Genomic DNA, 17,108 nt, shown 5'->3' with positions numbered 1-17,108 from the left:
TCAATATTTTGAGCCGTGCCATCAAGGGTCATATTCCATATTCCATTTTCCTCTAGACATCCTACCAGGCATCCTTCTACCCACATCTCCATCCTCCCTCCCTAAAGGCCCTTTAATTACTTAAAGAGCACTTAGTTGTTTTTTTTAATGAAAAAAAAACAGTTTATTTATTAAAATAACTTTTAGTGAAATGAAATTTAATTAAATTTAAAATGTCTTTTGAATTTGGCCCAGATTTTTCCTTGTGTTAAAGTAAAGGCCCTTTTACTTCATTGCAGTTCACATTGAGGAAAACAAAGGTGACATCACTGGGAAACCCACCAATCAGCTCTCACGAGAGCTGTGACATCAACGCGGAAGTAGTTCATTATTTGTACACCTGCCGGACGACATAACGGCGACTTCCATCGGATGAACGTGGCGCCCCCGCCTGGATTTCCCGTCGATCGACTTGTGGGACGCGGAGCCGAGGACGGCGCTTTGGTCGGCGGACGCGGACGGCCCGTCTGACATCTTAAGTGCGGAGTCTAGTTAGCAGGTGTGGGCTAACGGCTGCAAGCTAGTGTGCATCTAGCTAATGTTAGCAGGAGCCGCGGGCGGAAGTGGAACCCGATGACTCGATGGTGATATCTTTTTCCCCCGACCGAAATGCGGAAAATTTTAATTCATTTCTTTGAATCATATTTTATATATCCATCAGCAAATATTTTCTACATGAGTGAAGTTACATCTGATCCACCGCTCCCTCAAAGAAGTCACTTCTCAGTGACCGTTTGATTCTGTACCGGAAGTCCGCGAAGCTCGTGCGGTAAACACGGAAGCGCCGGTTAGTCCGTTATTGTTGACACTATGATTGAGATGTTTTTCATAAACACGGTAAACCAGTGCAGCCGATCGATTGTGTTTATTATCATTTTTATTCATCTTTCCACTACTTTTGATCCTTCCTGCGATCGGACTGAATTCACGGCGGTTCCGTGCCCGACTTTGGGCTCCAAAAAAAGGTGCTCGTTACTGTGATTCGAGCCGACTACCTTATTCTCATCAAATTACGTTTGTTATTCCTGCATCTCCAACCCATTTTCTCCAGGGATTAATAATCCATCACGGTTGACATATTCCTCGAGACCTCTAATTCCAGCATCCGTCTACCAATATAGTCACTATCCCTCCTCTGTACATGACCCAACCATCTCTGACCTTCTCTCCAAAACATCTAACATGTGCTGTTCCTCTGATACTCATTCCTGATCCTATCTATCCTGGTCACTCCCAAAGAGAACCTGAACACCTTCATCTCTACAACCTCAAGCTCTGCTTCCTGTCTTTTGGTCATTGTCACCGTTACATCACTGTACAGTCATTTAGCAGACGCTTTCATCCAAAGCGACTTACAAAAATTGCAATTCAATAACCGAAGATCCAAAGTACCAGTAGTTGTTATCAGAAGTCACCACTCTACCAAATAGCCATCTAGCCACTGTTTGTAGACCATCTCACATTTGTCTCCAACACCTTTCCTTTCATTCTGGCTGATATCCTTCTATCTCATGGTACCCATGACACTTTTTTTCCACCCATTCCAACCTGTTTGAACTTGTTTCTTTACCTCTTTTCCACACTCTCCTTTTGACATTAAGTACCCGAAATCCTCCAGCTTCTTGATTTCCACTCCTTGTAGCCTCACTGTCCCACCCGAATTCCTCTCATTCACACACATAAATTCTGTCTTGCTGCGAATAACTTTCATTCCTCTCCTTTTTAGAGCATACCTCTACCTTTCTAGATTTTCCTCTGCCTGTTGTCTGCTCTCACTAACAATCACAATGTCATCTGCAAACATCACGGTCCATGGAGATTCCTGTCTAACCTCATCTGTCAGCCTGTCCATCACCACTGCAAATGACAAGGGGCTCAGAGCTGATCCCTGATGTAGTCCCACCTCCTTGAACTTCTCTGTTACCCCTACAGCACACCTCACCACTGTCTCACAGCGAGCATACATGTCCTGCACCAGTCTTAACATTATTCTCTGCCACTCCAGACCTCCTCATTCAATACCAGAGTTCCTCTCTCAGCATATATATATATATATATATATATGTGTGTATTTGTGTTAGGTATGTGATGACGTCCCGTCGACTGTAGCCAATCAGGATGCCGCTGATCGTGACCAAGCTGCTGGGCCTGCTGGGCCTGCTGGGCCTCATGCTGGCCGGCGTGCTGGTGCCCGTGCGTCTCCTGTTGGTCGACCATGACAAGGCGCTTCGCTACCGGAAGCTGCTGGCGCTCTGCAACTCCTTCAGCGGCGGCGTCTTCCTGGCGACGTGTTTTAACGCCCTGCTGCCCACCGTCAGGGACAAGGTACACACACACACACTTACACACATATATTATAATACCTGCGGACTACAAACATAGCGACTGTGCCTCCAGGTGGAGCAGGTGTTCCAGCAGCTGAAGGTGAGCACTGACTTCCCCCTGGCCGAGACCATGATGATGGCGGGCTTCTTCCTCACGCTTTTCATCGAGCAGACCGTCCTCGCCTTCCGGAAGGAGACGCCGTCCTTCATCGACCTGGAGACCTTCAACGCCGGCGGCTCGGAGGCGGGCAGCGACTCGGAGTACGACACGCCCTTCATCTCCTCGCCGCCCGCCGCTCGCTCCCGCAGCCGCGGGCACAGCCACGGACACTTCAGCGCCGCCGAGCTGGCCGGGGCGGGGCCTCTGCGGCTCGTGGGCCTGGTGCTCGCCCTGTCGGCGCACTCGGTGTTTGAAGGCGTGGCGCTCGGGCTGCAGGAGGACGCCGCCAAGCTGGGCCGCCTCTTCCTGGGCGTGGCCGTGCACGAGACGCTGGCCGCCGTGGCGCTCGGCGTGAGCATGGCCAAGGCGGGGCTCGGCATCAAGGACGCCGCCAAGCTGGGTGTGACGGTGTGCCTGATGATCCCGCTGGGTGCGGCGGCGGGGATGGGCGTAGAGTCGGTCCAAACGCTGGCGGGCGCCGTGGCGTCGGTGGCGCTGCAGGGGCTCGCCGCCGGCACCTTCATGTTCGTCACCTTCTTCGAGATCCTGTCGAGGGAACTGGACGACAAGCAGGACCGGCTGCTGAAAGTGCTCTTCATCCTGCTGGGATACGCCGCGCTCGCAGCCCTCGTCTTCGCCCTGTGACGATGAGGCGGTTTCCGCATTTAGTGAAGCGGGATGCGGCCAAACTGAGCAGCCAATGAGAGCGAGCCGCGCCGGACGGCTCACCGATCGGAGGCCGCCGTCCGCCATCTTTTTCCCCTTTCGTCACATGAAACCGAGGCTCTTCGGGTACCGAGGAGTCTGAATAATCCTTTCTGACTCTGCCCCCCCCCCCCCCCATTATCTTGTCACGTGCCTCGCTTTTAGGGTGCAAGAGAATTTTTTCTATTCGTAGGAAGGTCTCATATTATGGGATTGCCGCTGCAGCTCTTTATCCTCGTCTTGTTGAGTTTATGTAAGAGGTGCTGGTCCGGTCCTGCTTACTGTCCGATCGAATTAGAGGCTGCATTTTCGTTCAAATCAAAAGAAAAGATTTGAAATGGGACCCTCTAACCTGCTCTTCTGAGCCGGAGACGGAAGTAATTTGTTGAAAATATCCAGTGTCCGCATCATTTATTTGTCAGATTTTTAATACAGTTTCCCCCTAAATCTGTCTTTTATACAACAAATCTGTTAAGTAAAAACTCTCGTCGGCGCTTCGGTTTGTTTCAAGGGCCACTTTCCAACGGTCCCGGTCCTGCTTCCGCCGTTTCTGATCCCAGAGTGACCCAACTGATGGGATTAACGGGCCTCGGGGGTTTCGCTGCTAATGGACGCTCTTTTCCAGGGACCTTGTAACCCCGTGACCCCCCTAGAGACGCTTTTATCCCTCAGTAAAGGCCATCAGTTAAAGGATTTTCTGTCCCCTTGACGTGCAGGTCCAATTAGAGAGCAGAGTTCTTGCTCTGGATTTCAGGTCCGTCGTGTTTTCAGTTCAAGAGTCCACATCCTGTCGGACGAAAGATGTGAGATAATTATTTATCCAAGGAGAGGCAGTTGTGTCCTCACTGTCGGTGTGCTGTCCGTGTTTTAGAAGAGAGGTAAAAGGAAATTCTACTAATCATTATTTGTAATTTATTATAAAAAAAATAAATAAATGAATCCGCAAAGACAATAAGGCGATGAATGTCTTTTTCTTTACCTGTTCTTTTCATCCAGTTTTTCCAAAACAAATGCAGCGCCATCTGGTGGATCTTCAGTGTGCGCACACACACACACACACACACACACACACACAGTTGAGCTGAATAGGCATTAAAAAACTTAATGTATACAGAGTGACTCAAATACAAGGTGTAATAATTCCACACAGAGTAGTGTGCTGCGCATACTGAGGAGTATAAATACACAGCAAAGTGAGTATACAGGGTATAAAAGTGCAGTAAAACACTGATGAAGGTAGCAGAACTGTATTTCTTCTCTTCTTCATGAAAAGAAGTGACGTGAAATGGTCATTCCAGCAAATATCCTGGAAATATCTTTACCCGGTGGCATGCTTTGATATTTTCATTCTTTTTTTTAAATTAATATTTATTTATTTTCAGTGTTTTTCCCTGGGGTCTCTGACACTGCTTCCAATTACTCCTAAATGAGTCAAGATTTTCATTCATTTATATTTAAGAATATGGTGATTGGCAATGCAATTAAATTATTTTTACAGTTTCGGCAATAGCTTAAAGAAAAACACACACACACAAAAAAAGGAAATTATGGCACAGTAAAAATGTTTATGTAAGTAATAAATACTATGAAAAAGAAATACTACCTCAGCTCATTTGTCATTTTTTATTACATTTACATTTATTTTATTCTCATGTCAGAAATTATGAAGATAAGCTGGACCTGCAGAGCAAGAAGATTCGAGATTTTTATTCATGTCTTCAGAATCACTGTGGATCCCCAAGAAATAGCTTTTTGTTGCAAAAGCAGCACTTACTCAAAAGGCAGAAGATAAGAAAATATAAGCATTAAAATCCAAAAATATATAAATCGATTTAGAAAAAGGTAAATATAAGAGTATGCACAAGTTTATATACAGGTGAAAAGGTTATTGAACTGTACTGCTCAAAAAAATGTCATTTCATCTGGAGTGTGACTCCATGGGATCATACATTTGATTTCCATTGTTTTTTTTTTGTGTGTGCTATTTTGTTGCCGGCACATTCAACTATGTAAAGAACAAAGTGTTTCATAAGAATATTTAATTCATTCAGATCTTGGATGTGTTATTTTAGTGTTCCCTTCATTTATTTAAGCAGTGCATATATTAGAATTGAATGAGAAATATGGTGATTCACACTATGCCGTGAAAGTCTAAAAAATAAAATAAAACATTTAAAGATGTGCAGGCAGTGAGAAAATCATTGCACAGAAATAATCCGTTAAAGTTAGTGATAAATATAGTGGAATATAACATTATGTGCTTTTAATAAAAATAAGAACAACTTTATTTATCCTGAAGTAAATTGTTATGCCAGACTAACAAGAAAAACATAATAATAAATAACAGTAGAAAATTGTATAATCAATAAAAAAGGGGGGGGAGGAATAAGAAATGCAAATAAACTATAAAGTGTCTTAAGTAACAAGTTAAGACGATAAAGTGTCTTAAGCACCGAGTGAAAGATAAGGAGCTCACAAGACTATGAAAAAATATTGAGCATATGCGCATATATATACAGATAAATTATTACAATTTACAGTAAGTGGGTGAGATTTTTTTCATTTATTTTTTTTATTTCAGGTTTAAGATTATGAGATTCCCTGCGGCTGAAGGGAGACGAATTAAAAACTCTGATAGTCTCAGGTAGGAAATCATCCTGCAGTGGGTATATTTAAATTTGCACAGCAGAAAATTGGACAATGCAGTTATACACATTAAAAAAAGATACCAAGAAAAAAAGAAATACTTTTATAAATTAAAAATCGAATGAAACTCAAGATCGGCTGAAGGAAAAAAAAAAACAAAAAAACAAAAACAAAAAAAACACCGGTCCTCCTTTAACCCGGAGAGTTCCGGTACCGGAACCGGAGGCCACGCCAGCAGAGGCGTGAGAGTGTCCGTCCGTCCACCTGCCGTAAGCCTCTTACCGCCGGTAAGTCTGGAGGCGGGCGGCGTGCGGGGCCCGGCCCGGCTCGACACCGCTAATCCTCCCCGCCCGCCCCGTGGAGACGCCCGGCCGCGCCGTGTGTGTTTGTCCGCCTGCCAGCCATGGAGGAGCTGCTGCTGCCGAGCGCCGAGGAGGAGGCGCGATCCGAACGCGGGTCTTGCGGCGCGGGGGGCGGCCGCGGCGCCACGGGAGACCCGGTGACCACCTTCCTCCGGGCGACGGTGAGCCGCGACCTGCGGAGGAGCGTCCGGGACTTCTGTCGGAGGAACGGGCTTCTGACGCTGTCCGTGATCGCCGTGCTCACCGGTTGCACGCTGGGATTCATGCTGAGGGGAACCGAGCTTTCCACGCAGGTAGGAGGCCGAACCGAACCGGACCGGACCGGACCGGAACCGGGATCAGCCGCACTTCCGGTCACCGTCTTCCTGAACTTATGGAAGAAGTCGTTTGTTTTATGCTAATTAGCAGGCTAGGCTAATTAGCTGGCGAGCGGGCATTAAAAACATCCGTTTTTTTACTCAAACGTACTTACACCATTTTTTTTATACACAGCTTTTTGTTTTATGGGGCGTCTGTGTATCAAAATAAAATACACTTTATCCCGGTTCCGGTCGAACGTTCACTTTCACATTACGAATGATTAGCCTAGCACACATGTTTGATATTGCTTGACCAGAAATTAGCATCAGTGGTGTAAACAGTCTAGTACTTTAACTCAAACGTACAAGTTCTTATGCATACATTTGATTTTTGGGCGTCTGTGTAACTTGTTTTGAAATAAAATACACGTCACTTGGGTTCTGGTCAGAAGTTCACTTCCATCTCACAAAAGGATTAGCCTAGCCTACATGTTTGATGTGATTTGATCAGATATGAGTTCAGTACTTTTTATGTCACTATTTGCAAAACTATCCTGATCTATTATGTGCAGGTAAAAATAATTTTGGATTCATGTTGTCTTTTTAAATAAAATAACCTTCTGAGTTCTGGTCGGTGGTTAATGTCTAACATTGCAATTGTTAGCCTAGCTTACCTGTTTGACATCGCTTAACCAGAAATTAATTGGGTATTTTTCCTCTCATTATTTGAAAAACAGTCCCAATTTATTAATTTAAGTGTTAAAATCCTTGTTGATTCTTCATCTTCTATTGGATAAATGTAGACATTTTAAGGGAAGGACACATTTTCTATGTTGACAAGCAGCCTAGCTTGCTGCCAGTAGCGTTGGCTCTTAACTAGATAGCTAGTTAGCACCCAACTGTGTATTTTTTTATATTTGGTTTAATAAAAGGTTTATCCAATAACGTTTTTAAAGTCAAATGTCGAATCTCTCTCTCTCTCTCTGGTTAACCCCTCTAGTCAAAATCCAGTTAGCATGCTGAGCTAATTAACCAACAACAAGTCACTTGAATTCCTCTTGGTACTTTCATTCAACTGCTTCTGAGTTGGGTTTCCAGAACTTTTTAAATTTAAAAATCAAAATGTTCCTGATCCCAAAATGGTTTTCCTCTCAGCCTTGCGTTGAAACGACCAATTTAATTTTACTCAGAAATGTAGCTTGTTAGCATTAGCTAGCAACCCCAACACATGATCCGATCACTTCCTTGAACTCCTCAAGTCCAAACCTGTTAAAGTTGTGTGTTTGGTAACATATTAGAAATTCTGCGAGGAGCCTGCTGATCGGTGCAGGTGTGTGTGTGTGTGTGTGTGTGTGTGTGGATCTGGAAACAATGCACCCGGTGGATCCTTAGCGCTGCTTTGACTGGGCGGAGCCATCGAAAACAGGAAGTGACATCACAGGGTCGTCTACAGCCAGCACATCGCACTTCTGGCGCATCAGTTATAGGCCGGCAACGCAACCTACTGCAGCCCTGTGGTGAAATCTGCCGCTCTGGGCCTGATTTATCCGTTGCCATGGCGACCCGTCCCCCTATAGGCCCGCATTGTCACTCTCCATAGTGTCACATTCTTAAGGTGCTTCATGTGTGTGTGTCTGTGTGTGTGTGTGTGTGTGTGTGTGTTCGTAGTGACTGCAGCATTAAAAGGTCCTGCAGTGTCAGATCTAAGTGGATGACGGGCGTCAGAGGTCACATGGTCCTGGCGGCGGCGAGCAGTAGGGCGCGTCCTACCTGGAACGAGGGCCTCAGCGCCCCCTGGGACCCCTTTCCCATCCTCTTCCCTTCTTCTAGAAGCTTCTGACAGAAATCCTGATTGAAAGTGACCTCTGACCCCCTGGGTGCTCGAACTCCTCCAATCCTTTTTCGCTCCTAGTTGCTTCGCAAACTTAACAAGTTTAAGCCCCGAAGTTGATAGGAAATCAACGGAAGTCCACAATGTTCAGTTCCCGGCTTCCCATTGGCCGTCGTGAGTCATGTGATACACGGAAAAAGCGGGGACGACGCTGGGATTTTTCGATCACAAACGTTCCCTGGCGAGTTCGGGACGGCGGTGGTTCATGTCTGAGCTTGAACGTGCCGTGAGGAATGCAAAATGCGTGATGACGTGTTTTGAGGTTTCACAAGGTGTTGCTTGTCACCGCAGGCCAAGATCTACTTCTCCTTCCCTGGGGAGCTGCTGATGAGGATGCTGAAGATGCTCATCCTGCCCCTCATCACATCCAGGTCAGTTTGTCCCGCCTGCTCGTCGTCCCCTCGCAGAACCTCCATGTTCTCAAGGCGAGCCGAGTATCCTCCCAGGAGCACCCGGAGAACGTGACGTGAACACGCTGAAAGTACCCAGGTAGAAGAACATGGAGACTCCACACCGCAAGGGAACATAGAAAAACACCAGGCAGGAACCAGGAGAACATGGAGACTTCAGAAGGTTATGGAATTGATGTGGGGCTTAACCTGGACGGGTCAGCTGTCGATCATCCAACACCTACAATGTACTGGGGGAGATGGGCGGAGATAACCTTGGAAGAACCCTGGAGAGAACACATCAGGAGAACATGGAGAAGCCCAGGCAGGAGAACGTGAAGAAAACACACCAGGAGAACCCAGGCGAGTGAACACGGAGAAGCCCCAGGCAGGAACCAGGAGAACATTGAGACTTCAGGAGGTCATGGAATTGATGTGGGGAAGCTCTGTGGGCACCATCTCACCACCCTGGGTGTGGAACGCGGTCCCAGGAGGACGTCGGAGAACCTGGAGAGAACCCGATCCACCCGATCAGAACAGGGACCTTCTGACTGAACCCTCAAAACATTTACCAAGATAAATGTAGAGGGATCAACCTGGTCTTCTCCTGGTGGTCGTCTCTGCACATAAGTCTATATCAGTTTGTGTGTGTGTGTGTGTGTGTGTGTGTGTGCGCAGCTTGATGTCGGGCCTGTCCTCCATGGAGTCCAAGGCCTGCTGCAGGATGGGAGTCCTGACCGTCACCTACTACCTGTGGACCACCTTCATCGCCGTGGTGGTGGGCATCGTGCTGGTCCTCATCATCAAGCCCGGCGTCGGCACGGAGATGGAAAGCAACCGCCTGGGCGGCGGCCCCGTCATGACCTCGGCCGACGCCCTGCTCGACCTCATCAGGTACCCCGTGTGTGTGTGTGTGTGTGTGTGTGTGTGTGAAGGTCCAGATCGGAGTGAGAAGGTACAGTAGAAGATCTGGTTTTAGGTCTCTGGTCACCTGTCAGTCATCTGGCCGGTGGGACCAGAAGGTCCGGGCGCCGTCCGCAGAAGGTCCGTGCGGTTCCTCGCCAGGTAGCAACAAAAACATGAGGAGTCAAGAAGCCGCTTAGCGCCCGCGGGGCTGATCGCCGTATTTTTAGTAATCCTGCCAGGGGATGAGCGAGAGCTTAGCGGCCGCAGCCGCCGCCGCACGTTGGCGGCACCCTGTGCCTCACGAGAGGTCGCTGACATCATCCCGTTGACCTCTGACCCCGCCGAAGGTCTCCTGATTCATCTGTTTCGCCGTGACTCGGTACATCAGGTCGGCTCCTCCCCTCCGACCCCTGCCGCTCGTTCGTGACATCATTGGCGGAGATTCTCAATTTCCTGCCAATTACGGCTTTAATTTCATTTCCGTTAATTGATTCGTTGATGCGTTAATTGATTTCTGTTAATTGTTCCCTCCGCGCCACTTAGCTTCCCGCTCGGCAGGTGGCCGGCTTCGTCCCGTTGACCTCCGACCCCGACGAAGGTGACCGCTCACCCTCGCGCCCGCGACGTCTGTCGGCGGCAAACGCTCTGCCGGTTGCACGTGGAGACCGGGTTCTCCGCTCGTTCTCACGTTTGGGTTCTCCTACCTTGACTCTCTCCACGCTCTCCTCCCATGTGATTGACAGCCGACTCGTCGGGGTTAAGCCCCGCCCCTCAGCTGTGATTGGCTCCGTCCGCGAGGACTTTCAGACTATAATGAACATGTCATTTATTTGATTCCGTCGGTATTTTCTCACTTCCTGAACGGAGTGTGTGTCTCCCCGCAGGAACATGGTTCCCTCCAACCTGATCGAGGCCACCTTCCAGCAGGTGAGACGGCGGGTTTATTATCGATTATCGATTATCGATTACCGCCGACGGATCCCCTCACCCGCCGGGTCTGTCTCCTCCCGCTCCCTCAGTACAAAACCGACCTGATCCCCATCCTCAAAGTCCCGACCAGAACCGTCCAGCCCAACTTCGTCTACGTCTTCCCCGACGACAGCGACCCGAAAGGTCGCACGGTGTACCTGGAGCTGACCCCGGCGCCGGAGGTCACCTACAAGACCAGCCCCGGCACCAGCCAGCAGATGAACGTCCTGGGGATCGTCATCTTCTCCGCCACCATGGGTGAGCACGCCGCCGACGCCGCGGCAGACGCCGCCGACCGCGCGTTGACGCCGTGGCCGTTCGCAGGTCTGCTGCTGGGCAGGATGGGGGAACGAGGAGCGCCTCTGGTCAACGTCTGCCAGTGTATCAACGAGTGCGTGATGAAGATCATCAACGCCGCCGTCTGGTGAGACCTCGCGCCTTCAGGCGTTTCCCGTCGGACGAGGGCCTCCCTCAGACGTACGCCCCGCCCTCAGGTACTTCCCGTTCGGCATCATCTTCCTGGTGGCGGGGAAGATCCTGGACATGCAGGACCCGAGCACGCTGGGGAGGAAGCTGGGCTGGTACGGCATCACCGTCCTCGCCGGCCTCTTCGTCCACGGCCTCATCCTGCTGCCGCTCTTCTACTTCCTGCTCACCAGGAAGAACCCCTTCACCTACATCCGCGGCCTGCTGCAGGCCATGGTCATCGCCTTGGCGACCTCCTCCAGGTGAGTTTTCCCGGCTCCCCGCCGCGCCCCCCCTTCCCGGAGGTTTCGGGCGGTGACCGCCGCGTCTCCTCAGTTCGGCCACGCTGCCCATCACCATGAAGTGTCTGCTGGAGAACTGCAACGTGGACCGCCAGATCGCCCGCTTCGTGCTGCCCGTGGGCGCCACCATCAACATGGACGGCACCGCGCTCTACGAGGCCGTGGCCGCCATCTTCATCGCCCAGGTCAACGACTACGAGCTGGACTTCGGCCAGCTGGTCACCATCAGGTAAACGTGCCGTCGCGACGGTTTTTCCTCGGGTTCTCCGGCGTTTAACGACGGCGATCCCGATTTCAAGGCGATGATTTCTTCGGTCCGACGGCGAGAGCCGGTTCTGGTTCCTCTAGACCAGGGGTCGGCAACCCGTGACACCCAAAGAGCCATTTGGACCCGGTTTCCTCGGAAAAGAAAACACCGGGAGCCGTAATTACTTTTTGACGTCTAAAATAAAGGCACCACTGTATATATTGCTTTTTATTACCTTTACACTTTGTATAAACAAGTGTGAAGTGTGTCGCTTCTGAAATTCACAAAGTATTACAGAGAAAATTACATTTTATTTATGTAATGAACTCGTTTTGAGCTTTGGGCTTTCAGAGCGTGTAGCGGAGCCTTGACCTGAATTTTAGAAATAAATCGGGAAAAAAAAATCACTGTGTCAGTAAACAGTGAATAATAAATATTCGCAAAATATCTTCATAAATATTTATCGTATCTGCTTTATGGGACTTCTGCTCCTGAACTTCTGCGCACGGCATCTGCAAATCGGGACTTTACCGGCTTCCGCCAGTGTGATGTTATTTTGAGCGGCGAAAAATAATACATTTAATTTTATTTAATATTTCAAGATCACAATAATCTTCCAACTTAGAATTAAAAGTTAAAAAAGGAATCAACACAAATGAAATACACTTCAATTAAATATTTATGATTTATTTTCCCAAGCCGCTCGGAGCCGCAGCGTAAAGACGAAAGATTGCCGCCCCCTGGACTAGAGGTTCTCCTGAACTCTGACCTTCAAGGTCTCGGATCATTTCACCTCCCAACCCTGGTCCGGAACCACCGTTCCACGTTCCGGTCCAGTAGAACCCGAGCGGCGCCGTCTCCTGCGTCCTTGACCGTTTGACGCCAAATAATCCGACGGACTTTACGCGGTCGTCCCTTTTGAGCGTCCCGTCTCCGTCACCTCTGGACCTTTGGATCAACTTTTAACCTCGACTCTTCCAGCATCACGGCCACCGCCGCCAGCATCGGAGCGGCCGGGATCCCTCAGGCCGGCCTGGTTACCATGGTGATTGTGCTGACGTCAGTGGGGCTCCCGCCGGACGACATCACCCTCATCGTGGCCATCGACTGGGTCCTGTATGTCGCCTTTGGTGTTTCCGAGAGTCACGGTAGACCGGTAGATACTAAGATGCTCCTCAGACGCCGGGGTTTCCGTCTGGGTTCCCCATCCAGAAGACCTCTTCAGCATGAAGTTGCCAAAGAAAACCCGAGCGTTTCTCTTTAGCGAAACGTCGCGGCTGAAACCGACACTCCTCCGACTCCCGGGGTGTAAAACGAGTCCCTCTGTTTCCGCAGCGACCGCTTCCGCACCATGATCAACGTGCTTGGCGACGCTCTGGCGGCCGGGATCATCGCCCACCTCTGCCGCAAGGACTTCCCCCTCAGCGAGACGGGAAAGGTGAAGCACCCCGTCCCTGACCCCAGATGTTTATTTGATCCTTCACTTCGGTCGTTCGGGAATTTGGGACCATGTGATCCAGTACCACCTTGTTGCCCTTACGACTCCCGAGTCTGTAAACGTAGTCGGTCGTGTCTGTAACTTTCAGCTCTGTAAGTCCGCCCCCGTCTTTTCGTCCCGTCTGCAGACCATCCCGTCTTACGGCACCCAGACGCCGCACAACAACTCCCACAGCGTCAACGTGCCCATGACGGAGATCCACTCGCACAAGGACTGCATGTTCGAGGCCATGGGTGACCAGGCGGGCGAGCGAAACGCACACACGGTTTACTACAACATCTGCCAGGTGTGACCGCAGCCGTGGCGACCCTCGCCGCGACCACCGGGACCCCGAGACCGACTCTGAAGGCAGAGACGAGTCCGGCCGCGTCTTCCCATCCCGCTCTGCGATCGGCCAAAGCCGGAGACGGATCGCAGAGTCGCAAGGGGCACAAGATGGAGACGACCCGAAGCCTCGAGGTCGTCCGGGACACCGAGGAGTCTTCGACGGTCCCGAGGAACCGGAAGGACCAGGAGGGATCTTCCGTGTGGAAAGTACCTCGCAGCTTTAGTCGGAACAGAAACACAGGAAACACTGCATAGAGTCCCTAGAAATCAGGGAACCGCGACGTTGACATTTTCAGTTTTCAGAAAGGATTGATTCGGTCGCAGGACGACCGCCAGCACTCCACTGCCTCATTGCACGAGAGGGAGAACCTTCTCCTGCAGTTGGTCACCGCTAACAACTCTGATAGCCGGCCTTCGCAGGGTTACCGTGCCGACCAGCCGAAGAGTTTAGTTGCGTCTTTCAGGTCACGTTCTCGTATCTGGTTACTTGTTAAACTCCTGCCTCATACGGACTCTTGACGCCACGTCAACATAAATCACTCCATCGTCTGCAAAAGGGAAGACTTTTTTTTTTTTTTTTGTGTTGTTTTTTTGTTCTTCCTGCTCTTTTTACATCGTCTCTTGTTCTGGAACTTCGGGCCACTTTGACACTTGAACGGACCGATAGCGGTTCAGCCGCGGATCGAGTCGCTGGATGTTTGACCTGCTGGAAGGACGCGCAACCGTAAACCCTGCCTTTTTCCGACGGGAAGGTTTCCCGACAGACAGGAAGTCTCGGATCCCGATCGTTCGGACTTCCCCTCTCAGCTCCCATCACCGTTTAACCCAACCAGTCAGCCGATTGGCTGCTGCTCCCTGTTAGCAGGTCAAAGGTCGATCTGTCCCTTTCAAGTGCTCTTCATCCAGCAAAACATGTTCTTCATTTGTACGCGACGCTGCATGCAGGCATGCGTTCCCACTGGCTTCCAGTGAAGCCTCGTGCTTTATTTCCTCCTCCTCCTGTTGTTGTTGTTGTTGTTGTTGTTTTTGTAACCTAAACAGCTCACAGTTGCAGCTACAAGACAAACTGCAGAAAAGGGTTCAGTTGTCCGAAGGTTCGGATCCACCTTCGGTTTCTTCATGGCGTTCTACTTGGAGTCTCATTGGATGAGACACCCAGGAAGTGTGATCAATCAGTTTGTACAAAATAATCTAAAGTACTGTTTGCTTTCCTGAAATGGAAATATTTGGTTTCACAATGTGAAAGTTTGTTCACTTTCAAACCCGTGGCGACCGTAAAACCCGCACCCGATCTGCCCGGCGACGATAAACAACTTGTTGACGTTTGAAGATGAACAAATACAAACGAGACGAGGGGTTTTCAGCTGAGTTACCCCGGTAACCGTGAACCTGAGGTTTGGTCAGACACCCCCCAACACACACACACACACACACACTACCCCCATTAGAAAGAGAACCAGTGTCGCCTGGTGGACAAACAGTGGAATGACACCCTTTTGTGACTGTCGATCCAGTTGAGACCATGGGATGTCCTCTGCGCTTCCAGTCAGGGGTCACCTTGAAACTCCCGACCCTGTTGGGTCAGCTTGGGCTCCACCATCTAAGGTCGGTCATCCCACTGTAGTCCTTGTTTTCCAATCTGAGTTGACCTCACCGAACATCTAGCTAACCTCCCCTGCACTTCACACTTTTGGTAAGGGGTCTTTCATGGGCGAGTCGACCTCTTACAGGTGAAGACCTTCATAGCTATCAAGCCCATATGTCCAGGTGACGTGCCTGAGAAGGTACAAAGTAAGTAGCCTATGGACTTCCTTCTGCCTGTGCGATGCCTTCGGTGGACACCAGGGGGACTCGGGCAGGACCTGGCTGAAAACCCCTCCCGATGTGCACGGAGGTAACATGGAGGGTCTCCAGTAAATAAAGTGCCGTTTGTTCAGGTAGCCGCTAGCACGGACGGTAGATTTGCCTTAACCTGAAGCGTTTCTCCTGCCAATACACACTTTCACACTTCTGAACTCCTCATCCTCCTTTTTATATGACTTTGGACTCCTTGTCTGTCTTTATATCTGACAATAAATGTGTTCTTCACCAGAACCAACATCTTCATTTCCTCATTTGTCAGGACGTCGGTCCTTATGGTCACATGTTAGTTGTTTACCCTGCTTCGGAGTTTGCAGTTCCCTGATGCTACAAGCCTCACCGTCCTCAGGTGGTTGAAGAAGAAGCTCCCTCCGCTGCTTCGGACCTCCTGTCCCCTCCAAGTTCCCAAAGTTCTCGCCCCAAATGGAGTGAACATGTGTTGTTCAATTGTTAGCACTTCCTCTTCACAGCGAGGAGGTCCCTGTTCGGAAGCCCAGGTCGGAGAACCTGATCGCCCAATGGAGGACCTGTGGTTTTCCGTAGAGGTACCGCCTTGAAGGACACCCTGCGATTGACAGGTGACCGGTCCAGGTCGGCCCCACCACCCAGGACTCAATGGATGACTACCAGTTTCCAGATGGTCCCCCTTGGTCTTCACCTGGAACCCCCGAGTCCCAAGTGTGAACCAAGACCTGCTGGATGTTCTAACAGTGGCTAGAGGATGTTAATCCACTACGGATTAAATGGGGCCAGTGGCAGCAGGGGGGGCAGGAAGCTCAGGGATTAGCCGGATTAATTGAAGGGTCTCCACCCGGCAGGAAGGAACTGTAACCTAAGATGTTCTATGGGAATGACCAACCTGTGAAGACGCAGGAGATAATCTGTAATCGGTTTCCATGGAAACAGGCCGAAGTTCACAGTGATGATTCTGTGAGTGTGAAGACCGAGGTTCTGATGGGATCGCAGGATGGAACCCATTCGGCTACAGAAGAACGCCGGGAGTCACAACCCCCCAGGTTCCATGTTCTCCTGCATGAAGTCTTCATGAGCTCCTGCATGGCTTCTTCATTAGTTCTAACCTCTACTATGGGTCTTAGCTCTTTGTTGGTTCCAAGTTCTTCCACGGTTCCAAACTCTTCTATGGTTCTAAGTTCTTTGTTGGTTCCAAACTCTTCCATGGTTCCAGGTTCTTTGTTGGTTCCAAACTCTTCTATGGTTCTAAGCTCTTCATTGGGTCCAAACTCGTCATTGGTTCTTAGATTTTCATTGGTTCCAAGTTCTTCCATGGTTCCAAACTCTTCCATGGTCCTAAGTTCTTCATTGACTCCAAGTTCTTCCATGGTTCCAAACTCTTCCATGGTCCTAAGTTCTTAATTGACTCCAAGTTCTTCCACGGTTCCAAACTCTTCCATGGTTGAAAGTTCTTTGTTGGTTCCAAACTCTTCCATGGTTCCAGGTTCTTTGTTGGTTCCAAACTCTTCTATGGTTCTAAGCTCTTCATTGGGTCCAAACTCTTCATTGATTCTTAGATTTTCATTGGTTCCAAGTTCTTCCATGGTTCCAAACTCTTCCATGGTCCTAAGTTCTTCATTGACTCCAAGTTCTTCCATGGTTCCAAACTCTTCCATGGTTGTAAGTTCTTTGTTGGTTCCAAACTCTTCTATGGTTCTAAGCTCTTCATTGGGTCCAAACTCTTCATTGATTCTTAGATTTTCATTG

The 17,108-nt window shown here is 49.5% G+C and overlaps 2 protein-coding genes across 6 annotated transcripts; both read left to right on the top strand.

The window, feature by feature from the left end:
* Positions 1–373: 373 nt before the first annotated feature.
* On the top strand, positions 374–4,180 carry LOC147237077 (zinc transporter ZIP3-like). 2 transcript variants are annotated; one of them, XM_086177780.1, is made up of 3 exons: positions 374–538; positions 2,121–2,364; positions 2,437–4,180. In XM_086177780.1, the coding sequence occupies exons 2-3, from the start codon at positions 2,158–2,160 to the stop codon at positions 3,166–3,168; spliced, it is 939 nt and encodes a 312-aa protein (XP_086033906.1). In that variant the 5' UTR covers positions 374–538; positions 2,121–2,157; the 3' UTR covers positions 3,169–4,180. The 2 variants fall into 2 exon arrangements, with proteins under 2 accessions (XP_086033906.1, XP_086034701.1); XM_086178575.1 differs by having other exon boundaries at positions 442–623.
* Positions 4,181–5,301: 1,121 nt separating this feature from the next.
* LOC147237076 (excitatory amino acid transporter 5-like) lies at positions 5,302–15,623 on the top strand. Of its 4 annotated transcripts, none has more exons than XM_086142952.1 (11): positions 5,302–6,529; positions 8,718–8,797; positions 9,494–9,709; positions 10,606–10,648; positions 10,741–10,948; positions 11,015–11,114; positions 11,185–11,418; positions 11,492–11,686; positions 12,686–12,820; positions 13,040–13,142; positions 13,330–15,623. In XM_086142952.1, exons 1-11 carry the CDS (start codon positions 6,278–6,280, stop codon positions 13,492–13,494), a joined length of 1,731 nt encoding a protein of 576 aa, XP_085999078.1. In that variant the 5' UTR covers positions 5,302–6,277; the 3' UTR covers positions 13,495–15,623. The 4 variants fall into 4 exon arrangements, with proteins under 4 accessions (XP_085999078.1, XP_085999006.1, XP_085998925.1 ...); XM_086142880.1 differs by having other exon boundaries at positions 13,291–15,623; XM_086142799.1 differs by having other exon boundaries at positions 10,741–11,114.
* Positions 15,624–17,108: the final 1,485 nt, after the last annotated feature.

The sequence above is a fragment of the Fistularia commersonii genome, chromosome 1 (genome assembly GCF_037954325.1).
Source record: "Fistularia commersonii isolate RoL2024-O1a breed Wild chromosome 1, RoL_Fcom_v1.0, whole genome shotgun sequence".
NCBI lineage: Eukaryota > Metazoa > Chordata > Actinopteri > Syngnathiformes > Fistulariidae > Fistularia > Fistularia commersonii.
This window is presented reverse-complemented; position numbering and strand designations above follow the sequence as displayed.